This window comes from Budorcas taxicolor, chromosome 1 (genome assembly GCF_023091745.1).
Source record: "Budorcas taxicolor isolate Tak-1 chromosome 1, Takin1.1, whole genome shotgun sequence".
NCBI classification, from domain to species: Eukaryota; Metazoa; Chordata; class Mammalia; order Artiodactyla; family Bovidae; genus Budorcas; species Budorcas taxicolor.
In genome coordinates this window covers 11,882,267-11,907,420 of record NC_068910.1, presented here as the reverse complement: position 1 = coordinate 11,907,420, position 25,154 = coordinate 11,882,267, and the positions used below count along the sequence as shown (strand labels likewise).

At 46.5% G+C, this 25,154-nt stretch overlaps 2 protein-coding genes across 2 annotated transcripts; one reads left to right on the top strand and one right to left on the bottom strand.

Moving 5' to 3' along the window:
* Nucleotides 1–996: 996 nt before the first annotated feature.
* WDR82 (WD repeat domain 82) lies at nt 997–18,440 on the top strand. Its single transcript, XM_052637485.1, has 9 exons — nt 997–1,438; nt 5,481–5,578; nt 8,276–8,342; nt 12,319–12,418; nt 12,854–12,970; nt 13,213–13,368; nt 13,812–13,881; nt 14,441–14,583; nt 15,586–18,440. Exons 1-9 carry the CDS (start codon nt 1,278–1,280, stop codon nt 15,613–15,615), a joined length of 942 nt encoding a protein of 313 aa, XP_052493445.1. The 5' UTR covers nt 997–1,277; the 3' UTR covers nt 15,616–18,440.
* Nucleotides 18,441–20,367: 1,927 nt separating this feature from the next.
* PPM1M (protein phosphatase, Mg2+/Mn2+ dependent 1M) lies at nt 20,368–24,843 on the bottom strand. Its single transcript, XM_052641807.1, has 10 exons — nt 24,620–24,843; nt 23,867–23,990; nt 23,459–23,713; nt 22,895–23,007; nt 22,460–22,544; nt 22,250–22,368; nt 22,049–22,112; nt 21,712–21,819; nt 21,460–21,608; nt 20,368–21,133 (listed from the first exon to the last, which is right to left on the bottom strand). The coding sequence occupies exons 1-10, from the start codon at nt 24,841–24,843 to the stop codon at nt 20,989–20,991; spliced, it is 1,386 nt and encodes a 461-aa protein (XP_052497767.1). The 3' UTR covers nt 20,368–20,988.
* Nucleotides 24,844–25,154: the final 311 nt, after the last annotated feature.

The following is a 25,154-nucleotide window of genomic DNA, read 5'->3' as shown; positions in this document are numbered from 1 at the left end:
GGTTGGTCATAACTTTCCTTCCAAGGAGTTGGCCTCAATAGCTATGGTTCCCAGGCTCTAGAGCACAGGTCACTCTGCGGCATGTGACATCCTCCCAAACTAGGGATCGAACCTGTGTCTCCTGCACTAGTAGACAGATTCTTTACTACTGAGCCACCAGGGAAGCCCTACAACGCTTTCAAAGAAGGCTTAAAGAAAAGTTGTGGACGGTCATCACAAGAAGGTACAACCAAATGAAAAAAAAAAATTCATCCACTTAAAATTTATGCAATCTAACGTAGGCTGCTGCTAAGTCACTTCAGTCAGGTCTGACTCTGTGCGACCCCATAGACGGCAGCCCACCAGGCTCCCGCGTCCCTGGGATTCTCCAGGCAGAACACTTGAGTGGGTTGCCATTTCCTTCTTCAATGCATGAAAGTGAAAAGTGAAAGAGAAGTCGCTCAGTCGTGTCTGGCCCTTGGCATGGACTGCAGCCTACCAGGCTCCTCCATCCATGGGATTTTCCAGGCAAGAGTACTGGAGTGGGGTGCCACTGCCTTCTCCATCTAACGTATAGTACACCTTAATAAAAAAATACAGAAGTTGAAATCTGGCTCTGTCTGTTGCGGACCAACGGTCAAAAGCCACCAGCGTTGACTCACACCCAGAACAGGCCTCCTGGGGCGTAGCCCACCTCCACAGTACCTGCTGTCCCTGGGCCTGCGGCCGGGGCTCCTGCAGGGGGCGCCTGAGTCTCTTAGCGGTGGCGAGCCCGCACACAGGCCTGAGGCTCCGGGTCACGCGGGGCCTTGGAATCCAAGGGGTAAGGACGTGGGAGTCCCCTCCCCTCCCGCCCCCGCAGCAGGTCAGGTAATTGCCTCTTGGGGCCACCCAGCCACGCCACTCCCTGCCGGCAGCGCTGACGTCACCGCCCCGCCTCCTCGCCTCGCGCCGCCGTTACCGCCCCGCCCCCTTTCCCGGCTGGCTCCGCGGTGAGGTTCCTCGCCCTGGGCTTCTGCCTGTCGTCCCAAGATGGCGGACACAATGAGCCGGCGTCGCGCCGGTTGGCCCTGAGGCGACCGTGAGGCTGAACGGTCGGCAAGGCCCCACAGTCCGGGCAGAAGAGTGTTGCTTAAGCAGGAGGAGAAAGAGGAGGAGGCGTCCCGACTGCCGGCCGCTCTCCCGCCCGCCGCCGGCGCGGCGCCCGCCCCGCCCCGGTCGGCCCCTCGGCAGCCCGCCCGTTCCCCGGGCCCCGCCCTGGCCCTGCGCCGCCGCCGCCGCCTCAGGCAGCCGCCGCCATGAAGCTGACCGACAGCGTGCTGCGAAGCTTCCGCGTCGCCAAGGTGTTCCGCGAAAACTCTGACAAGATCAACTGCTTCGACTTCAGCCCCAACGGCGAGACGGTCATCTCCAGCAGCGACGACGACTCCATCGTGCTCTATGACTGCCAGGAGGGCAAGTGAGTGCGGCGGTGGCCTTGGGCCCGGGTCTGAGTCCCGCCCGCCCTCCGCGTCGTGGCCCTGCGCTCGCCCCGCGGCCCGCTCTCTGCCCCGGCCCGGCCCCGCGGCCTGTTTTGCACACGGTCCTGCCAGGGCCGCGTCCCCTCCGAAGCCGTCTGGGAGACCGTTTTTTTCTTAATAACGATGGCGATAACAATAATCTTGTCTTCCTTCGGTCTCCTTTCAGACCGTTTTTGCATCTCTGGCCAAACCCCACCTTGACCTTGACCTTTAAACGCCGGGTCCGCCCACCGCGGCCCCAGCTGGTAGCTTTTCCGCTAGGCGGGCTTCGTCCTCGGTGCCTGTCGGCTGTGGCCCCCTTGCAGAACCGCGGAGGCTGCTCGGCTGCCTCATTCAGCAGAGGCAGCTCCCTCTGCCCTCTGCTCGGTGACCTCGATTCCGTCCTGGCCCATCGCCGGTCCCCTGCCCCTCAGCTGCCCGCCGTGTTTTTGCCGGAAGGCCGCGTGGGTTGCAGTTGTTACCTGTCAGGATTTATTTGTTGTGCCTCTTTGGGCCCCTTGTCTTTTCCTTTCTGTTGCAAATCATTCTCTTACTCCCTCAGTCCCGGTTCCTACGTTTATAGTTAACTTTTAACAGCATCTGAAACTTTTCCTTTTTGCCAGACACGGACGAACCTGGCCGTCCCATCCCGACCTGAATGTGAACCTCCTAATAGAACCAAGAAAATATCATGTAACAATTTCGTGTTTCTTCTTATACTTGTTTTTTAAAATTACACCTTACAGTCGATTAGGACTTAACCACAGTTCTAAGTCTGATCATGACATTTCTAGGTTGTTCCAAGTCCTCTGGAGACCCAACACATCTGTATCTCTGCAGAATCTTAAAAGCACAGCATTTTGCCAGTTCCACCCTTTTTTCCCTTTTTCCTCAGCTCTGCCCCAGACTTCCTTTCTTCATGTCCCTGCTAAATTGTGAGCTCCTTTTTGAATCCTTGGATTTTTCTTTACCTTCTCCAGCTGTTCCTTTTGTCTGTTTTGTTTAAACTGATGTCTTCTATAAACTTTCTTTCAGAACTTGTCTCTTCATTTCTGAATTTGGTTATTTGAGGTAATGGTCTGAACTCTATTGTTCTCCCCAATTTTTTCCTATTTGGGCTGTGAAAAAGTATTATGTAACCGGCTTTGGATCTGCCTGCAGTATGTGGAAGAGTGGCCTATAGTGGTGGTCCTGGGGGAAGACAGTTGTTAGCTGGACCAATGCTGAGTGGTGATGTGAGTCAATGTTATTCATTTCTGTCCAAGTCTGGCCACTTGCATTAACGTGGATTAGAGTCATGTATAAAGCTAGGGTGGAGATAGAGGTTGTGGGGTCCTGGAGCTGGAAGAAATTTTTAAGCTGATTTGCTTGAAATGCTTAGGGCTTGTGCACAGATTAGAACCTCTTCCTGGAACTTGGGGATGGAGGTGTGTATCTTCATTCAAAGAAAATGAAAATCGTGGAAGCATTTCTTCAAAGTTTGTCTCCAAATATGGCATAATTTCCACCCCTTAGTAGAAATGACATGAACTGGAAGTCCTTCTTGTTATAAGTAAAATATTAATTTTATAACATAATTCAGTTCATTCATTCATGTAGCATTTTTACGTAATTACAAACTTGGCAGAAAAGTTACACCATTGTTTACAAGAACTCCCAGGATCCAATAATTAGTTATGTTTTGCTCTGTTTTCTTTGTCATTTCTATGTAAATGTTTATATTTACATATGTATGTGTATGTATATATGTGTGTGTATGTATATACAGGTGTGTGTGTGTGTATATATATATATACATGCATTTTTTCCCTGAACCATTAGATAGTAATATAGAGGTATCAAGCCCCTTTATCCTAAACACTTCAACATGGATATCCTAAGCACAAGGACTTTTTCTTATGTAACCAGATTACAGTTATCCAAATTAGAGATGTAATACTGACACAGTAGTATACAGCACATTCTTTAAAAGATTCTCATATGAATTGTGACCTTGTTTCACCGTGATCTGTGATAAGAGAGTGATCTGATAGACTGGGTTCTAGTTTGGCTTTGTGACTAGGTATGTGACATTGGTCAGATCTCTTCTCTAGCCTCAAGGAGTCCATGATCCTAAGTGATAACGTGAAGAAAAAAATTTGCCACTAGTGTAGGTCAAACCAACATTGGAAGAAAAGTAAGATTTCCTTGGAAAGCACAGTATCTGTATTAGATGGTACTAATGTTGGGAGTTTGAAAATAGCTAAAACAAAATTCTTTGTGCTTAATATTTTCTCTGTTTACTGTTCATTGACACTTTCTTTATAATGGAGTTCATCCACTGAGTGATTTTGGGGAGAGGGAGGTGCACCACAAGACATGTAGGGTCTTAGTTCCCATACCAGGGTTCAAACCCTTGAACCCTGCATTGGAAATGCACAGTCTTACCCACTGCTGCCAGGGAAGTCCCAAATGATTTTTGTTTGTTTGTTTAGTATGAAAGCATACAAAGGATATTACTTTTGGTAGATGTTGTGAATTATTCAGAGAGAAGGATGTAATATTGTTTATTCTTACCTAATCACCAGAATCATAGTTTGTGCAAAGAAGCTTACCACAATATTTGTGAAAAAATGTGCATAGTCCTCTGAAATGGATGCATTAGAATCTAGCTTTCAAACTAGAAAATGATACGAGGTAAAAGATTATGTTAAGCACAAAACTTTAGGTTAGTATTATTGATATTTTTGAGACAAATAGACCATATGTAGTTGAAACTGAATATTTCCCTTAGACCGTACCCTTTAACATGGGCTCTTCAGGCTCTGTCTTCACTATTGTAGGCCCAATACTGAGGTAAGTAAGCCTCCCTTTCCATTGGGAGGCTCAGAGTCAGCTGTCCGGAGAGTGAGCACATGCTCGTGTGCACGCTCCCTCCCTCCCTCTCTCTCAGTCACTGGTTAGCACAGTGACTACATGGCAGAACCCAGGATGGTGGACTCGACAAGGTGGCATTCAGACTGCTCTTTCTGTGTACTCATCTTTTGGGAAACGGTGAGAATGGGAAAATTCAGTGCATTTGGAGTGAGAAATCTTGTTTGTAAATAGGTTTAATGTAGGGAAACCCTTGACGTCAGAAAAATTGAAAGTGCAGATTGACTTCTTAAAGCTCCCTGAGTCATCTGATTGTTTAGCATCTAGGTTTCAAGAGGTTTTTACATTGAGAGGGTGAACTTCTTTCCCATAAATTCTCGGTGAAACAGTAGTATAGGATTTATGAAATCCTCCTGTACATAAATGTAGAATATTATGAAGTTTTTGATAAAATATTTCGATGAGATCAGTTTCAGCTTGATCTTTAAGATTCTGTAAAAGAAGATAACGTTTAAGGAACTTCAACAAATAGACTGATAACCTCAAGCTTAGAAATAAGTGATTTTACATTTAAGTAAAGAGAAAAGAACTAATAACTAGTTTTGATACAGAGAATTAGGTTTGTCTTATAAAAGGCTCAATATGTGCTTTGGAACTATAAGATAGAGAGGATGGAAATATTAGGTTATATTAGGAAAGGCAGTTTTGCACCTGGTTTCAGTTTTGATAAATCATTTCTTGAAGAAAGAGCGTCTTTCCAAGTGAATGGCTTAAGTTCTGGCCTCACTGGTGTGACATATTCCCATTTTCCTCTTTTTTATAAGTTATGGATTGTTTTGTGTGTCTTTCTTCTCAAATAGATGTACTTCTTCTCAAAGCTTACTTGTGAACAGTGTAGTAAAGGCTAATTTGAGCCCTTAGATGTACTTCTACTTCCTAACTTTGGCATTTGGTTCAGGCTGTTGCCCTTGATTGATTCTGTTTATTTCCTCCCTTTTTGAAAGAAACGCTGTTTCTTTTCAGTGTTAGGACTTACCAAGAATCTTCACCCTTCCCACATCATTCAAGTGCTTCTCTTTACATGAAGATACTAGATTTTGGTGTTGGAAGATTTTGATGGTTTTCTTTTTCTGTCCATTTCTTCGGCAGACCAAAGAGAACCCTGTACAGTAAGAAATATGGCGTGGATCTCATCAGATACACTCATGCAGCAAATACAGTTGTTTACAGCTCTAACAAAATAGACGGTAAGCAAACTTCTTTTTAGCAAGTTAATGGTCATAATTACCTTTGTTCGGTAAGGTTTATGGAACCTTTGTGACCACTTATGTTTGATTATAGTTATTTTAAATTTTCCTGTGATATTTGCTGTGCTAACATCATTATGACTGAAGAGATGCTGGAAGCAACCCATTAGAACTTTTGAAGGACTTGAAACTGAGTAAGGAAGTTTTCTAATTTAGGGTGGGGAGTGGAAATAGGAAGCTACGAATTGTGTTTACCGTTTGTGCTGCTTGAAACTTGAAAGAATACTTTTAGAAGAAATAAAAGGAAAGAACACTTGACACACAGCAAGTGTTAAACAGTGCTGCCTTCCTGTTCAAAATAACATAGATTTGAGCAAAGTTTTCACAGATACTTTCAGGTATGGTAGTTTAGTAGACTTAGAAGAGTTTTTGTATTGTCCAAACTATTGATAGTCTGTGTCACAAAGGACAATATACTGACCTTAGTTTTCTTTGATTCCAGGGACATTTTTTATCTGAATTTTATCCCCTTTTCCATTTGTTTACTTATTTAAATTTTTTGGCCATACCATGTGTGCGACATGTGGGATCTTAGTTCCTCCATCAGGAATCAAACCTGTGTACCCTGAATTGGCAGCGCAGAGTCTTACCCACTGCCACTCCAGTCTGAACCACTGGACTCCCTTTCTTCTTTAAATAAAGTTAATGTCTTTGAAGAATAATAGTTATTTTTCAAATTTAAACTTGTGAATTCTTTCTCTAATAAAGGATCTTTGTTTTTACTGCTTTTCCTCTGTGATAGGTCATTCTCAGTTGACAGGTCATCTTGAAATTGAGCTATAACACTTTCATGTTAGGACTGGGTTTTTTTTTTATTTTAATCTTACTGACTTATTGATTGTTTCATTTTTAGCAGTAAGATTTTTCTAATGTCATTCAACAAAGGTTGCTTAGACTGCTATTTTGGTTATGCATATCTCAGAGCAGATGGGTAGAAGTGTTTTTTTTTTGTATGAGAATTCTGTACTTGATTTTTAGAAAGTATATTGTTTGTACTTTTCATGCCTTTATTTCAGAAGTGGTTTTCTAAGTAAACAGTACAATTGATACTTTTGGACAAGAATATAAAACAGGATTTTGAGGAAATACATCCCTGTGATCATCTGAATGAATGGTGTTTCTCCTGTTGGGGTGTTTTTCTGGGTGATTAAATGAGAATTCTCCAAATATGGTGCAAGATGAGGCAAATGTGTAGCACTTGCAGCTTTGCTGCCAGGCCTCTGCTGTGAGGACGTTGCCTTTCCTGTTTCGAGCACATCCTGAGGAGTTGCTCCAACGCTTCGTATCCTTTTGCCTGATTCCAGGCTGAGGTAGTAGTTTGTACAGTTTGAGGGTCTATGATACCACCCGGTACAGGAGATAACTGTACAGGCCACTGCCTTGCCGGGAACAGTGCGCCGGCTACCGAGTGGGGCGGAGACGATGGCGACGCCCTGCCCACCTCTGGGAAACCAGGTAATGGGGAAGGGGTGTCTTCTGCTCAGGGCCAGTGAGGAGTTCCTCGCAGTAGAACAGTCAGGAATACTTTACAGTTGCCAGTTGAGAACTTTGAAGATGTTTTCAAGGAAACTATGTTTAGCTTTGTGCCTTTTTCCCTCTCCCAGGTAAATTCCCTGTTATTAGTACCCCTGTGAACAAGTGGACAGAATTTGTGCTTTCAACCTTTTTGTTCCTGTATACTGTTTACCTCCATAATGTTCTTCCTATGCTTTCCTTTTCTGTATTTTGGCCCTATTGCCTATTACATTTTTCAACAATTGTTTCTTATTCCTAGTCTTGTCAGAAGCATGGTACTTTCCAGTTCTATTATTTATGGAACTTCATTCCCTTCCCAGCACCATCGTATTTTGTTTTACTTTTTCAGAAGGAATGATTTGGTTTTTAAAGAGTACTTTTCTTATTCTCTGCAAGCACAGATCTCTGATGACTCTTTTCTTTGATCCTGTAAAAATCTCACTGCTGTGAACTGGACTTGGTATAGTTCATGGCTGATGTTTAGATATCTTGCAGTCTTTTTAATCTAAATTTTCTCATTTCTTCTTTTGGCCACTTTCTAACTCACTTCTCTGTATAAGGGACCATTATAGTTGGTTAATTAGAAAAGGAGTAGAACTTTAATTCTCTTTCCATTTTATTTAATTTCAATGTAAATTGTGTATTCAGTTTACATTCAGATGAGGTGTAGGTTGGGTTAACATGCTGTTGGAGAACGCTGGAGAAAAATATGCCAGAGTCCAGCCTGATCCACAGCTCAGTACGGCTGTTGAGTTCTTTGAGCCTGTTTCGTCAGTAGCCATATGTTTTTCTTTAAGGTTTGCATTCTGTGGGTAGTGAAACTGTTGTGAGGTTTTTGGTGGGTGTTGGGGCATATTTGCAGGATAATTTTCATTGTAACTATGCAGGAGCCAAAGATTGGTAACAACAATGATTTTTAAACATAGCTCTGTATGCTTTCAGCTTGAGAACTCTGCTTTTGAGTTACATGAAATCTCTAGTGCTGTGGAAAGGAATTATTCACTATTGTGTATTCAGACTTTGCTTGAATTATGGAGAACAATGAATTCTTTTACCTTGTCTTTTCAAGATGAAATGCAAAGTAAATTATTTAAAAATAATAGGATATTTATCTTCTTTCAGATACTATTCGTTACCTGTCATTGCATGACAACAAATATATCAGGTACTTTCCTGGACATAGCAAAAGGTAAGACACAGTTGTTAAAAAAAGTAAATAGGTTATCCAGAGAATAAACGAGTGGAGAGATTTTATTAGTGAAATGAAGCTAGTTTCTCACTGCTGCTTGGCATATCTCTTAAATCTTCTCTTGTTAACCGTTCCTAAACAGTCAGCTCTAGAGTAATCAAGGTTGTTGAGCCAGGGGTAGGACTTCATGGATAAACTGAAACCTCAGTTAAAACATTAATAGGAAAAATGTGGACTAAAGATACTCAGTGGAAACCTATATAGTAAAAATTGCATTTGGCATTTAGAGATCTCAAATATCAGACATCCCTTAATGAAAGGACAGTTTACATGTCTGAGGCTTCCTGTATAGGTGGCTCCCATTTCAGCATGCTGCTCCTCTACATAAACATGTTCCATATGAAGATCTTCATGAGAATGCAAAATTGATAAATTGTCCTTTGTTACTTTTTGAAAGTTAAAAAACTTGTTTCCTTATTCAGTTTCCTAATGCAGGTTGTTTCTCTCTGTCTCTTATCCCAATTCTCCTAGTATTTTTCCTCCGGTTTTTCAAGTTTGGGTTGAATGTTATACACAATTTCCCTTGGATGCTATTTTAATCAGTGGGACTTTTCTTTGCAAATGTACAATAATCCAGCATGGAGTGCTTCAGAGCCCTGATAAGAGGTGGGCGGAGAACACCCTGTTTACAGTGGCACTTCTGATTGGGCTGGGCATTTTCTTTGTTGCTGAACATAGGAGGTGGCAATTGTTGGTTACTGTGTAGTTCAGACAAAGAATGGCTTGAGACTAGTAGATGTTTTTGTTTGTTTGTTAAATTAATGGTCACAAACGTTGTCTGTAATTGAGAGTTGATGGCAGTTGTTTGAAACTGTCCAATCTTACCCCTTGCCCAATTTCTTGACCTTCTGATTCTTCATGGATAACTTTGTTCCTCTTTTGTGAGAAAGTCAAGACCATCCAAACTGAGTTCTTTTCAACTTCTGTCTTTTCCACCTAAATTCCTCTCTTCCTTAGAAACCTTTCCCTGAGAAAGAAGTAGTCTTTTTCTTCCTTGAGAAAAACAGCCCCTCTCTACTTTATTCCATCTCCTTTACTGCCTACAGACTTCCTTACCTTGAATTTTTTGGTTGAGAATATCACCCACTTCTTCTCACTGTCAGACATAGAAGAATAATCTGCATATTCCCATCTCTATCTCCTCACATTCATTCACTGTTTAATTCTCTCATCCAAGCCAAACTGTTTACTCCCCTTTCCCTGCTGCCTCCAGGTAAAATACACTGCCTGGGGCTTGTTTTGGCACTCAGCCTCTCAGTAAAGCTTTTTTTTTTCCCCTTTGGCTTTCCATCTTGGTTCTGTTCTTGATATTCTTGGCCTCTCTTTCTTCTTTAACTCTAAAGTAAGCAAGTAAGTACCCTAGCTTTTTCCTCTGCTTCTTGGTATTTTCTCAGCTACCTCCATCACTGATTTCATTCAGCTCAGATGGCTTCCCAAATCAGTATTTTCAGCCTATGATTTTCAGACTGGACTTCGCACCTACAAGTTTTATACACATCTCTGTAGGTCTCTGACAGATCTGATACTCCATCCTTCGTTAAATTCCTTGGGCCAGTTCCTCTGTCTGCCTTATGTTTTTTCCATCTGTCTCTTGTAGTTCTCCCAACTCAAAGCCTCTGTTGTCTGTTCACTGCTTTTTCCCTGCCTTCGCATTTAGTGAGCTATTAAATCCTGTTGACACTACTGGGTTTAACCTCATGTGTCACTTTCCTCCATACTTACTCCTTTGCTTCTGTCCTTGCTCAGGTAAATTACTGTCATATCCTAATCTCCCCACCACTCACTATCCTGCTTCTGCACTCTGTTTTTTTTTTGTTGTTTTTTTTTTTACAGTTTTGACCACTTCACAGCCTCCATCAAAAAGCCTTGGAGTCAGGTTCTTTTCTGTCTGTCTGACCCATTTTCCCAGTGTTATCTCCCGCCACTCCAGTTGAGTTGAACTCTTGCAATGCTTCCTGAACTGACTCATGCCTTCTATCTGGCATCTTCCAGAAAGACCACTCCCATTGAAACCCTGTTCAACACAGGTGCAGCTGCTTCCGGAAAGCCTTCTCTGACCCTCTCTTGGAATTGTCTGGGCTAGGCAGTTAAGCTTTCTTAGAGTGGAAATCTCGTTCCTCCTTGCATTCCCTGTGCCTCTTAGCAGAGCCATATGCCAAGGTAGACTTCCTCTGAGCTTCTGACCTGAATACTGGGACATACAATTACATGTCCATATGCATTTTCCTCACTCTGTTTTATTACCGCCTCAGCATTCCCAGGAAATTTTGGCTTATAGTATCTTTAAAATTTTTAAGTTGATGATGTAGTGCAAATGTTAATTTAGTTATGCTGGAAGATTGGTGGGGGGTGCGGCGGGGAAAGTACATTTTCTCATTTTCTGTTCGTGGCACACATTTTAATTTCTTTCTCATGGAACCAAAACCTCCTGAACCCCTTTCAGTGTCATCTAAAATTTGAACTTCCTCTATTTCTACAGTTAAAAAATCCATTCACAAATGAGTTGTGTGACTTGATCACCTTATTTTTCAACTTCAGATTTTTCTTTGTCAAAATGAAACAGTACACCACCATCATTTCCTCAGTAATCTTCACCTATGACACCCACTCTTTTGTCTATGAAGTGTTTTTTAGCCAAGCCAGAATGTGGAGCTGCTCTTTCAGAACACCCAGAAGGAAGTACCATCTGAGTGTCCATTTTCACAAGGGCTTCCTCAAGAACCCCCTGGTTAGGGCTCTGGCATGCTCCAAGAGGCAGGTAAAGCAGAGTCACATGCTGTCCTCCATAGGCTGGGCCCAAATTCTGGGGACATGGTGGGTATCTTCAGTGCAGAGCATGGCAGAGCAAGAACATGAGCAGAGGGGAAAAGAGAGCCCAGATGAGGCCTTGGAAGAAATATTTTTCAGTGAGTGATTCTTAACAGTATATGGGTCCCCTAGAAACATAGCATAGGCTGTTAGCACAGGCCTGTGGCTCTCTGTAGGTATGGCACTCAAACTATCAGCCTCACCATCACCTAGGAACATAGATTGTCAGACCTATTGGACCCACAAACCTCTAGTTAAGGGATTTTTTTATTAATAAATTGAGATATAGTTCAATACCATAAATTCATCCTTTTAAAGTGTACATTTCAGTGGTTTTTAATATATTCACAGAGTTGGGCAACCATCACCACTGTATAATTCCAGAACATATTCATCACCCCAAATAGAAACCCTGTATCCATTAACACTCCCCATTTCCTGTCTTCCTAGCCCCTGGCAGTAACTAATCTACTTTCTGTCTAACCTCTTTTACTTTCATGTATGTTTAATATGAATAAGTGATTTCATTTCTTTTTATTGCCAAATAATATTCCTATGTGGTGATAACACATTTTGTTTACCTATTTATTAGGTGATGGACATTTGAGTTGTTTCCACTTTTTAGTAATTATGAATTATGCTATTATGAACACAGATGCATGGGGATTTTTCTTTTTGACATAAGTTTTCCTGTTTCTTGGGTGTATACCTAGCAATGGAATGTTTACCTTTTTGAGAAAGTGTAGAACTTTTTCAAAGCAACTGTACCATTTTACATTCTTACCAGCAGTGTATCAGGATTCCAATTTCTCCACATCCTCACCCACACTTGTTATCTCTCTTTGATTTTTGCTTTGCTAGTGGGTATGGAGTGGTATCTCATGATTTGATTTGCATTGGAATCGTATATTTTTATGTTGTAGCTTTAAGTTGCTTTTTAAAGTATACTAATTGCCTTTGATTATTCCAGATTGCTTGTGTATGCTTGTTTCTTAAAATAACATTCTTAGGAGAACATATATAGGGAGGCAGGCCAAGTGGTTTAGAGTTCATATACAATTACTGCAGATATTTTGCTTCAACTACTATTTATCTTGATGCATTGCAGGGTGGTGGCCTTGTCCATGTCACCTGTGGATGACACTTTCATTTCTGGGTCTCTTGATAAGACCATTCGGCTCTGGGATCTCCGCTCTCCTAACTGCCAGGTAATGTTGCCTCACAGTTACACTGTAAGTGTTTTCTGTGGTAAGCACTATCATCAGTGCTCCCTCGCAAGGAAGGGGAAAAGCAGTGTTTCCTTTCTGGGATCCCAGAGTCTTTAAATTTGGGAGAAAATCGTTTCTTTTCCTGGTAGATGACTAATAATTGAGTTAATACCTTAATCCAGTGCATATTTATTATGATCCATGCCTTAGTGTTTTAAAGGCAGTTTTCCTGGAGGCTCTGAACTATAGATATTAGATTTCAGAGATTTGTTTTTATTTGAATTCAGTGTCTGTAAAATTGTACAGTTAGAGTTGATCTGAAATGAATTGCATGGAGATCTATTTTTTTTAAAACTTCATTTTAGTTAGTTTTATGTTTGTTTTTGGTAGAATCCTGGGTTCATTAACTTTTTAAAAAATTTTCTTTTTTCTTAGGGTCTCATGCATCTACAGGGCAAGCCAGTTTGTTCTTTTGATCCAGAAGGATTAATTTTTGCCGCAGGTGTCAATTCTGAAATGGTCAAACTTTATGATCTTCGCTCTTTTGATAAGGTAAATCTTTGAATCTTTGAATTGTCTTGATACTATGGAGGTTTTGAAGGGTGAGATGGACATTTAAGAGCCTTTTTCTACACTAGAGGAGGTACGTGGTAGATCTTAGAAAGCATCAGAGCAGTAAATCTTCTGCTTTCCCTAGTCCCAAAGGAATCGAAAGGGATAGAATGAGATTTGGCTCTGGCAGAAGGAATGATTGATGTGCCTTGGGCCTGAGGCTGCTGTCTTCATCTTTGCAGGGGCCATTTGCAACATTTAAGATGCAGTATGATCGGACTTGTGAGTGGACAGGACTTAAGTTCAGCAATGATGGCAAGCTCATCCTCATCTCCACCAATGGCAGCTTCATCCGTCTGATCGATGCATTCAAGGGAGTGGTGATGCACACGTTTGGGGTGAGCTGACAGCTTTTGCGCTTTTTTTTTTTCCTCCCAATGTTCTTACCTTTTTCTGTGGTCATCCCTTCTGAGAATTATGTTAGCTAGCTGATGGAGACCAGCAGTTGTCTTTGGTTAAAGGCATGGACTGGCATTTTCTTCCTGCACATGACATCATTTCTCTTGGATTCTGAGACATTTACTTCTCACTCAGTGGCTCAAGTTTTGTGTTGAGATATATAATAATTCCTGACCATAAACATTATCTAGCTCCCTTGAACATGCAGTTGGGAGTGAATTAATTGTAAAGGGTGGTAGCCGAGTCTGGAACTTTGGTAGCATGTGGATTGAGAAGGAGAGAGTATTTCACAGAAAAGATGTGTATGTGGAGTCAGTGTTTGTAGGCAATTATTTTTTGTTAATGGCACTGTAACGAGTATTGTTTTGCTTTTATTTTTTAGGGTTATGCTAATAGCAAGGCTGTCACATTGGAGGCCTCGTTTACTCCAGACTCCCAGTTTATTATGATTGGTAAGCTTCCTTTATCCCCTTTGGGGGTTATTTCTCTGATACTGTGCACTATGTTATTTTTGCTGGTTATAACTAACTAAGATACCATTTATTATCCTCTTGATAGAAATTTTCAGATTTCTGTGTAGCACATTATGTCAAAGATATTGTGTCTTTAAACTGTCCTGGCTTTGCATGTCTTTACTGGGGATGGACGTTAATGATGGTCTTCTCCTGGACCAGCATAGAGTTAAGTCCTACAAGCACTGTCTTGCTGATAGTGCCGACTTCCTGTTGTAGCCTTGCGTTGAGTCACCTTAGTGTAGATGTTTGTAGGGTGACTGTATTCAGCCCCCTTTTTAAATGAGAAAACTGAAGTTAGAGGGGAAATGACTTGCCTGAGAATAGAGTCTAGATCAGTTCCTAAGGTGTCTTTTCTTCACTGCCTTTGCTCCTTCTTCATTTCTGCTGATGGCTGGGTCCTGAAGGTTGGCCGCTTTCAAGATGTCGGTCCATGGCTGCTGCTTGTCTTTGTAGTATGCCTTGAGCTGTTGTTACATGCCTTGATCTTTCTCTTCAGGTTCGGAGGATGGCAAGATCCATGTCTGGAATGGAGAGAGTGGTATAAAAGTGGCTGTATTGGATGGCAAACACACAGGCCCCATTACCTGTTTGCAGTTCAACCCCAAGTTCATGACCTTTGCCAGCGCTTGTTCTAACATGGTATGTGAACAACAGGAGACCTCCTCCGCATAGGGGCCCTCTTCATTTGGGATGGGGGTCCTTCTGCAAGCACAGTGAGTTGTTTTAAATAGGCACAGTTACAAGCACCCAAGTTCATGTTTCTCAGCTGGTGGCCTCCCTATTTCGCCTCTGTTATCTGATCTGTGATTGGGCTGGCCTTTCACTTTTACTTTTCTTTCCATGATGTGGGATCACCTCTGAGGTGGAGATCTTAGCTCAGCTTTGGCTCCTGGTTTTGTGTCCAGACTACCTGAAGCTTTGCCTCATAGTTTTTTGGTTTCTTAAAACTCTTTGAGCCAGCCTTTTGTGGCTGCAGACTTTCAGTTTTTCCATTCCTCTCAGATTATGCTGAGTTCATCAGAAATTCTTAGTTAATCACAGTTCACCACTTAGGATTTTCTCCAGGCCCCTGTCTCCTCCTGGACAACATGAGCAAAACAAAATAGCAGTGAATCTCAGCCTCCTATTTCCTCTTGGCATCTCCTAAACCTGTCTAGGTATTGGGGTATGAGGCATTTCATTACTAGCCTACTCAGAATACATTGCTCCATCTCTTTTTCTTTTTAACTAAGAAAACCGTCCAAAGAAAAAAAAAAGGTAGCAGAGCCATCCAGTCCAACCTCTCTTGTTATTTACAGCTCCTGAATGAGAGGGCCTGCCTGAGGTCACTTATAGGTTAACAGTGAAGCCAGACACCCACCTCCCAGAGAGCAGTCCTTTTTTTTTTTTTTTAAACACCGGACCTCTGTGATGTAATTTAGTGTTGAGGGAAAAAGAACTAGCTTACTTTCACATAGATTGGGGAGTGTTTCTCTGTTTATAGATTGCCAGTCTGTTGGTCAGGAGGGAGGGCCACCAGCCATAGCTGCTTCAACTTTAGGGTTGGGCGCCTTGATGGTGGGGGAGGGGTAAGAAAACCCTTCAGCATTGAGGAGAGAAGCTTGGTTTCTTAGAGTTGACTCATGTTCTTCTTTCATCCAGGCCTTCTGGTTGCCCACCATTGATGACTGACCTGCACGGTGCTTGGCTGTTTTCTGTACAGCGAGGGTGGCAAGTAGGAAAAAACTCAGAGGGGACTAAGATGATAGTGGGATTGGATCATTTGACTGGGCTGGAGAGCATCCTTCCACATGGCCTTCCCAAGAATGTGCTGTACATCTGCTCAAAAGAAAAAAGTTGCTTTGCCGAACTTCTTCAAAAGGACTCTTGGTGTGGCCAACTCAATCGGGACTCAGACTTTCCAGCTATCACTGCACCGAACTCTTCCAGAGGATTGACCAGACTTGTGATGAGGGGATAGTGGGCCCTCGAGACGCCTTCAGTTTTGAATGTATTTGCTGCTGAGGAGTCGGTGAAGTTGTTCATTGTGCACATCCTTTCTCCCACCCCCATCAATGCATGGGAAGCCACAGTTCTGATTTTGAGATGCTAGGGCAGCTCAGTGCCCCTTGCCCTCACCCTGCATGCCTTGTTACTGGGTCTCCCTGTGTTTTTGCGGCATCACCCACAACCGTTGCATTACTTAGGTGCCAAGCATTTACAGAAGTAAGTCTCCATGTATTTTAGGGTCAGAAAGGGACAGATGCAGAAGGACCTTGCTTTCCAGGAAGCCTTGCAAGTTAGTCATGTGACGGTGGGTGACCTGACCATGCCTCAGGCTCTGGGTAGGCAGAGGGTCAAGGGCCTGGAAGGGAGGGAGGAGTGGGAGCAGGTGAATCCCTAGGGCTGGGAGGTCTAGCAGCAGCTTGGTGTGGTCCCCTGTCATCAACACAAAGCCACGGTCCTTCTGGGTGCCTGCCAAGTCTGATTGTGTATGAAAGCAAGGTGGGCGTCTGTTTTTGTGCATGAGCTCCATCACGCGTTCCTGTGGGCCAGTATTGTGGAGTGACTCCGAGCTGTTTACATTGATGCCTTCCCTGCCCACCACAAGTTGTGTACATAGTCTCCAGATGATCCTACCCCTTCCCCAGCTCCCAACATGGGGCTGGCCTAGGCCTGTGTTATATGTTATATTTAGCCTTTTTATATATGACTTGGGATTCTGTTGTTTGTATTTTAGCACAGTGTGTGTACACCTTCATTTAAATATATCGTGTGTGTGCATACATATATACGTATATATATGTATGCACATATATATATATATATTTTAAAAGTATCAAGAAGTTCAGCTGAAGGAGATGAAGCCCCGCGCCCCCGGAGAAAGACTGCATCCTTGCTAATAGTGTTTGCCACTGCCACAAGTGTTAGTGAGTCTCCCTATTAACCTTTTTTCCCTTCGGGAGACTAAACAAAAGCAAAGCTTTTAGTGTTTGCTGTCCCCATGGCAGCTAAGTGAGGGTCTTGGAATGACTGCCTTGTGTTCCTCAAGTCGCACTTTGGGGCCTTCTCTGCAGTATTAGCCCCTTTTTTGCCCAGTGATGCTCCGTCTGCGCCTCTATGTGTGACAGTCACTCTTGCATGCCTCTTGTGTCTGGCTTCTAGCATTTGGGGACAGGATGCTGGAACCAGAGCATTTTCAGCTTGTCTGAGGCTTCCTTGCCAATTACAGGTCACTCCTGTTCACCTGTATGTCTGCTTTCTTGCTGCTTTTCCTTGCCTTGTCTTGGGGAGGCTTCCTAATCGGGGTTGACATGAGCTGCAGATAGCTCATTACCTTTCCCCTGCATGGCCTTCTTAGAGCAGGACAAGTGGCATATTATTTCACCAAGTTCCCAAACATAGAATCGAGTAACACATTCCCTGCAGACCCAGAAACAGGCCCAACAAGGTTATGTTTGACTTGCCCAAGAGTACCTACCCACTGGTGGGGAAAGCAAGCCATTACTCTCGCCATTCAGCAGCAGGAATAGGCTGTGAATTGCTAGCAGTTACTGTTTGTTTTCTCTTGCTTTTTTAGCAGTTTCTTTTTGGTTTGTTCCTCAAATTTAAGGGCAAGGGGCATACATCTTTGCCAGACATAGATTGGAATCTACAGTTTCTGCAGTGCCACACTTTATAAAGCTCTGCATTCTCAGAGTGGAGAGACTTTTAGAAACCAAGTGATCTGAACTATTAACTGCCCACCCCTGGCTTTCCAGGGTAGAAAATTCATGGTAGGAATAACTGTTCAGAGAGAGTACTTGGAACTGTAGGTTAACAAGAAAGCCTGCATAAGTGACGTATCTGTAACCCAGAGCAGCCATATATGACTTGTCTATCCGCAGGAAGATGATTTGTATTGAGTTCCTGTGAGTCTGAAGCAGAGGCAGCAGGTCCTTTGAAAATAGGCACTGCACTGCTTCTGTTTATGGGGACCTGTGGCTGCAGAGCCAGCTCCTGAGTTGGGAAGGAAAGGGGAAGATGCAGCTGGAAGTAACCGAAGGTGATGCCATGGTGGAAATAAGGCAGAATTAAGGGAGGAGTGTCTGTGAGCCAGAGACCCTGAGGAGCACCAGGGGTGCTAAGGCACCTTCAGTGGGAGCCAAGGTGCTTAAGTTCTGGGGATGGGGGCGCACCATGCTCTCCAGAGTCAGGGCCAAAGCCACTGATTTCTATGTGACGGTGACGCTGCACTGCTCAACCACCAGCCAGTGGGGTTTTTTTTTTTTTTTTTTAAGGAAAAAACGTAACTTGCAGTCATAATTAATGCTTATTAAGAAAAATCTGGGAATTTTAAAAAGAATCAGTTTACCACCCAAATGTTACCACTGCTAATCTTTTGGTGTTAAGTGTTCCTCTAGACATTTCTGTGCATATAGATTTTTGGTGTGTTTACATAGTTGGTATTCTACTGTATATACAATTTTATGTCCTTTTTGTACTTAACATATAAACGTTTTTTTCCATGTTATCTGTCTTAGACAGAATTTTATGGCTGCAGCCTCTTCCGTTGAGTTTTCCTAGCACTGTGTGCCTTGTTCTTAAGAGTTGGAGGGCATGGGGGTGGGTTGTCCCCTGTCAGTCCTCCTGGCTCATACTGGGACTCACTGTAATGCTGTGGACAGGTTGTTGGGCTTGCTGGGACTGCCTCTGGTAACTAAGCCCTGTGGGCTGGTGGGAGGAACCCTATATCCAGCTCTCAATGCATAGCAGTCTGGGTCCCTCAAGCCCCCATTCGAATAAGCAGTAGTAGGCCAGAAATGAGTGACCCAGAAAAGGCAGGCCTGAGCCAACCTTGAGATCTTCAAAGACTGTATTTGGTGTATACCTCAAGCTGCCTTTCATGCCCACTGTTAACCTCAACCCTTGATCAGCTGGCAACCTCTAGCTGGAATAACGTTCATCCTGCTAGGCACTAGCTTGTGGGGGGCCAAGTATAGTGGAACCAACATTCTGGTGGAAGGCCTGGCCTGTTCCTTAGTAACCCCCTGCCTGGCCAGTGAATTGGTAACTCACTAGTAGCGTGGCATCCTCAGCTGCAATACCGTGGGCCTGCCACTTTGCCCCTGGTCGTTAGAGGTTGACCAAAGGCTCTGGAGGGCAGCAGAGGAAGCGTCCCAACTTGTAAGGGGCAGGCCATGCACAGGCTGTCGACATGACTGCTCAGGGAGGAGGAGGTCCCCCCAACGGCCTGCCGTGAGGGCTACTGCAGTTTTTGGCTCTGCTGAGAGACATGAACACACAGGTGAGTGTGGCTGCCTTTGCAGTGGTCACTCCTGTCAGTTTGGCTTGTTTGCAGTTGAGAGACCTACCGTTGCCCACTTCTGGGCTTCAGCCTTGTGATGTGAGAAGCAAAGTAGACTGGGCGAGCTGGCTCAGTAGTTGACGTGGGTAGTGGGTTGGCAGGCACAGGATACCGCTTACAAAGCTTTGCTGGGGGCAGGGGTGAGTGGAAGGTGGGGACTGCTGAAGAAATAGGAAGTAAAACTACAGGGTGGTAGGGCACAGTTGTCCTTGCCAGATGCCTCACTAGAGTCCTGGAGAGGCTGCCCAGAGCTGCTGGGGCCAACCACAGTTGGTCATGACCCAGCTGTGGACAGAGGTAGGCCCAGAAGTGCGGGGCTATGGAATATGACTAAAAAGTAAGTAATCTCATAGTTTATCCTATCTCTTCCCTAGAGAACCTGTAGCAAATGGAGTCTAAAGTGAGTTAATGGGCAGGAAAGGTGGTCTGGGAGCCTCCCCAGTGTGTTAAATAAACAAGTTTCACCATCATATTGGGCTTAGTGGTCCTTGTCCTTTCTGGCTGCAGTTTAAGGCTGTGAGTTGCCTGGTAGGAATCTCAATTGTAAACCAAAGTAAGAGTAGATGAGGGAAGAGTTAGATAAGGCTGAGGTTATGAAATTAAACAAATACTAAGCATTTGAGCCTTGGCCAGTGCTGGATGATAAAAAGGGGTCTTGTGAGGAAGTTGAAGAACTAACCTACTCATCAAACAGCAAGCTCTGGAGCCCTAACTAGTCTCCAGTCAGTAAGTCTAGATTACTAAATTTACTGTAAACTTTATACTAAATTTACTGTAAACTTTATACTAAAACTACTATAATTTGCATTTTTTAAAAACCCAAAGGCATTCCCTCCGGTACCTCAAGCCCAGAACTCACAGCCAGCAGTGGGGACCCTCCTGTTCTCCTGGGCAGCAGTTCTCTCACTGGGGTTCATCCCAAGCTGGGAACTAGGGAGGCTGCGGAGAAGACAGTGCTGATTATAGGGAAATTTGTAAGGTGGAGCTAAGGTTAAGACTGATTTTTTTTTTTTTTTAAGAAGAGAACGAGAAGAAGCAAAAAGTACTATAATGCCAAGCTTTACAGCAGTTGACAATTCACAAGGGTTCTCTGCACATAAACATTTAATAGGGAGGTGATGGAAGCAACAAAAGGGCATTGTTGAGGCATCAGCCTTGGGCAGGCCTGGGGCCAGAGAGGAGCAGTCAGGAGCAGTGACGAGGGCATTCACCACTCAGCCACCTCTGGGGCTCGTTCTGCCCATTAGTTTCTCCCCCAACTAAAGCCCCTGCTTCCGTGCCTCTCCTCCAGCACAAAGGGGAGCAAGAGTAGGATCTCAGTGACATTAATGCATTAGAGACCTGGATCCAACCACAGTCTGTCAGCCCTTTCTGGCATCCTTGGCCAATGCACTTAGTCCAGCTGCCCCGATTTGGGAATAACGTATTGAGGCTGTTCAGGATCCTCTCTGAGGAGCCTTGTGTGGATTCCTAATGTAAAGTGACTCTGCCAGACATCATTATTGACAGTAGCGTTCTTTGCCTGGCAAGGAGGGGACCTGGGGAACTCCCTACTTTCTTCCAGCTCTGACTGCCTTGTAGAAATGCGCACCTTGAAATGGGCTGGGGTCAGGGCTCGGTCTGGGACTGGGGCAGGCAGACCTGCTGTTGACCGTGGTGGAGGGATACCTATATCGCACCTGACGCCTTAATGGTTCTGGGATGCGGTGTCTGAATCCTCAGTGGCTACTGTGCCCCTGGCCCTGGTGGTGCAAGGGAATCACGAACACAGAGACGTCGTCGTAGGACACCTGCCCTTCCTGTATGGGGCTGTCATCCGTCCCCTGTGTGCTGCGTATCAGGATCTTGGCCAGCTCCGAGAACCTGTGGGGACCGTCCTGCAGATGTACTTTGGGGCCAGATCAAAGAGGCAAGGCCAGCCCTCAGGGAGAGCTCCCCCAGTGCTAGACACTTGAGAACTCAAGCAGTGCAGTCTGACTGTGGGGACTGGGAGGGCCACAGATTGGACCACGTGAGTATGGACCCAGAGAATTTGGGGCCCCACAGTCACCCCCAGGAAGCCTGAGGTAGCTCCAGCCCTGGCCAACTGTTCTTAGCTGGACTCCTCTGCTGTGATGTCTTCTCGGTACTTCTTAATGTTGCTGCTGGTACTAACCCAGGTCCAGGCAGATCCCCAGCAACTACAGTACCTGTGTGGGTCCTCTCGGTTGCCAAGGAGGAAGCTCTGCACCAGCCGTGCCACTTGCTCATTGGACAGGACATCCCAGAGCCCATCAGTTGCCATGATAACCACATCCTCCTCCTGGGGCTCCAGCTGGTCCATATCGAGCACAGTCACCTGCAAGGTAAGTCTGAGGTCTCCTCACTGCCCCCTTCCTAGTTCCCGCCAACCTTGCGTTGTCTGCTTTTCTGGGCAGATGGAAGTGCTGTGGCCCCCTCACCTGTGGGACAGATAGCAAGAAGGGCTTGAGCTGAATATTTGTGTCCAGGACTCTGAGTTGATGGTCTCCTAGACCCCGGGAGACGGCCAGGGTTCCCAGTAGCCGAGCCTGGAAATAACAGGGGTGTGAGGTGATAGCAGACAGCCCCAGAAAATGTACACGTAAAGCACACAGAGGTGGACTGTGACCCACGGGCCCCTGGGCTGAGAGAGAAACATCCCTGTGACCTTGAAGCAGCCCCTAGGACCTCAGCCAAGGGCCCCCATGAGGGACAAAGGAGCTCCCACCTCTACAGGGGGCGATTCAAGAGGGATTCTCGGAGTGGCCGTTCACTGACCTGCCTACCCTGTCCATGAATCAGTGGGTACTTGAGATCCGACTTCTCCACACACTTGTAGCTCCTACCAGGAGCAGACCCAGTATCAACCCAGGCCAACAGGGCCCACCTTGCCCCGTGGAAGGGGACTGCCCCAGGCCACCCAGCTGAGCCTGGACCCCAGGGCTCTCCCCACAGTGTCCCCAACCCCACTTCACTCACCAGCCACTCATGTGGTGATCCCTGAACAAGACCTTCTGCCCCAAGTCATCCCCCTTCAGTCGCCGAGGGAACTCCAGTCGGGTGAACTCACCAGCCAGAAGCTCAGGGTAGATAAAGGCCTGGGATAGGGAGGCCTTGCTCAGATCAGGCTCCCTCTGGTGGCCCAGGAGCTGGGGCTCCATCCACATCTTCTCCACTAAGAGCACCTACCAGCTGCTGGATCCGCTGCCGCTCAGTCTCTGGGGTGAACTCAGAGCTCAGGGGCCGTACCTCATCCCTCCGCACCAGGATGGCCCTGGAGGGAGTTTTAGAGGAGACGGAGAGGTCTGTGGAGCAGCCTCCATCCTTACCCATGGCCTCCCTCCTGCCGGCCCTTCCTCCAACCACCAGGGGCCAGTTCTGCCCACGCCAATCCCTTGCTCAAAGCCCCTCCGTGACTGCTTAAGTCCTGCGGGGTAAAGCCTCAACCATCTGACCCGGTCCCTGAGGCCCCTGCCCCTCTGGCATCTGGCACATACCCAGTGCACAAACAGCTCAGCCATCTTCCTCATTTCTGTCTCTCCACTTCCAGCCCCCTTCACTGTCCCCCCACCTCTCCTGCCCATCTGCTTGCCCCACCTCGCTCACCCTCCAGAGCTCACTCACCTGCTGTCCCCAGCATTGGCCACATACAGCTTTCCCTTCAGGGACACAGCCACCAGGGCTGTGCAGCCACCCACCTGGCCTGAAGCCTCCAACTCTCGCCCGATCACCTCATCCTGGGGCAAACCAAGGCTGCTTTAGCTGCTGCTTGTACTGCCACCGTGCCCCTGTCCCCAACCCCCACCCTACAGCGCACTTCCCAACCAGCAAGCATGGCAGTCCCTGCCCAAAGTCACTATGACTCCAGGATCCCTGTGGTCAGGAGATCTAAATATATCCTTGGGGAGGTATGGAAGTCCTAAACAGTGAGGAAGAGAAACCAAGGACCTAAAGGATATGCAATGAGATAATACAAGTAAAAGCACCTAGCACATATTAATAGGAGGTGCTGGAAAAACAGGAGAGGTTATGGTGACTGCTTAATAACAGCCTAACCCAATTTTATCCTCTCAATCCGAAGATCCAGGGTGATCACCATTAAGTGCAGGGATGCCCCCCTAACCCAGAGTCCCTCAGGTCCCTGGGGGTAAAACCTTCCCTCCTTCCCCAGCCAAAGGTCACACTCACACACTCCTGAAAGGCACTCTCCAGAGCCCCGATCACCAAGTCTTCCGTTCTAATGCCCTTTTCCTCCACAAACTGGGGGTCACTGGGGCAGACGCAGCGGCCGCTGAGGTGCATGGGGGGCTGAGTGGCCACCATGCCCTCTACCACAGCCTCCAGCTGCCGGCGCAGGCAGGAGTGCAGAGTGTTGGCAGCCAGGATAGCTGCAGCTGGACCACCGTGCCCATCAAACAGTGCCCAGTAATGACCTGTCAGGAACTGTACAGGAGGGGCCTGGCATCAGGCTCTGCCTGGCCTCCCTAGTTGTCCCCTGACTGAAAGTGAGGCACTAGGGCAAGAACCTCAGTCTGCAGTCCTGGCCCCAGTCTTGGCCCCAGACTATAAGAGGGGCTCAGGCTCAGCTGCACTCACCTCCTCTGAGCACAAGGTCAGCCATTCCTGGTCCTCTTCAACCCCAAACTCACATCTCCGGATGCACAGCTTCCCACAGGCCGCCTGATCCTCATTGAACTCAGATTTCTCTGCGTTGATGATTCTGAGGCCAGGATGTGATCAGTGACCCTTTTAGGGACACACCTCTGCCCCCATAGGCACAGCGAACAGTTGAAACATAGAAGGGAGCCCTCCCTCTGGAGCAATAGCCACCGTGCTGTCCCTAGCACACACCTGGACAAACAAATGCTGGTAGTTTGCAAACTGTTCAGTGATCTCACAACTAAGGCAAAACTCAGGACTCAGCCGCTCTGGAGCTTACCTGCTGTCCTGGGCTGGGAGGTAAGGACAAGGCTGCCTAGGGAGCTGTGAGGCTTCCTTGCCTATCTGGTGCCCCATCTCAGCCATAACCCAGGGTGAGATGTGTGTGTGTGAGGAGTGCAAGGACTCTCCAAAGCCCAGAACGCTGGACCTCTGCAGGGACCCTACCTCTTTTGGAAGCCTGAGGGGGTAGGCTTTTGGGCTGAGGAGGCAGGTCCTTTCCGACCTGAGGTGGGATGCGGGAGGGACCAGAGGAAGTTATCCACAAGGTCGGGGGCGCGGGATCCTTCACTCAGCGGAGCCTGTTTTCTCAGTCGGGCGGGATCATGGGGTGGGGGACGCGGCCTCAGGATAAGACTCGCGGGGAGGGGGGAGGTTCGGGCGGGCCCCCGTTTGGGACCGGGCACTCACTCGGCGTAGCCTGCGTTCCAGGGCAGCGAGCGGCCCCGTACCGGGCTGCGCACGGGCCGGGCGTCCGGGCGGCGCGAGGCGTCGGCGGTGCCGGAGCTGGAGCCCGAGCCGCGCAGGAAGCGGGGCCGCCGGTAGGGCACGGGGCTGGCGCGGGGCCGGGGTGGCCGCGGCGCGGGGAGCGGGCCCCTCGGCAGGAAGCGGCGCCGGAACCAGTCGGCTGACATGGCGCGTTGGCCGGGGGCTGCCGGCGGGGCGCCGGGCGAGAGGCTGGGCCGACGGCACCGCCCGCTAGTCCCGGGAGGAGGAAGCGGGCCAGCGGCGGGGCGGAGCCGGCTGCGCGGCGACGCCCCCAAACCCCAACCTCCCCGTCGCCCGGGAGGGAGCCTGTGCGCGGCCTGGGTGCCATCAAACCTACCGACAAGCTGGTGGTGTTATCAACCCCACTTTACAGGCAGGAACACTGAGCCTAAGAGAGACCAAGAGGCTGGCCTCCGCTCACCCAGGAGCCTGAGCAGGCTGAGGTTCACCCACCGGT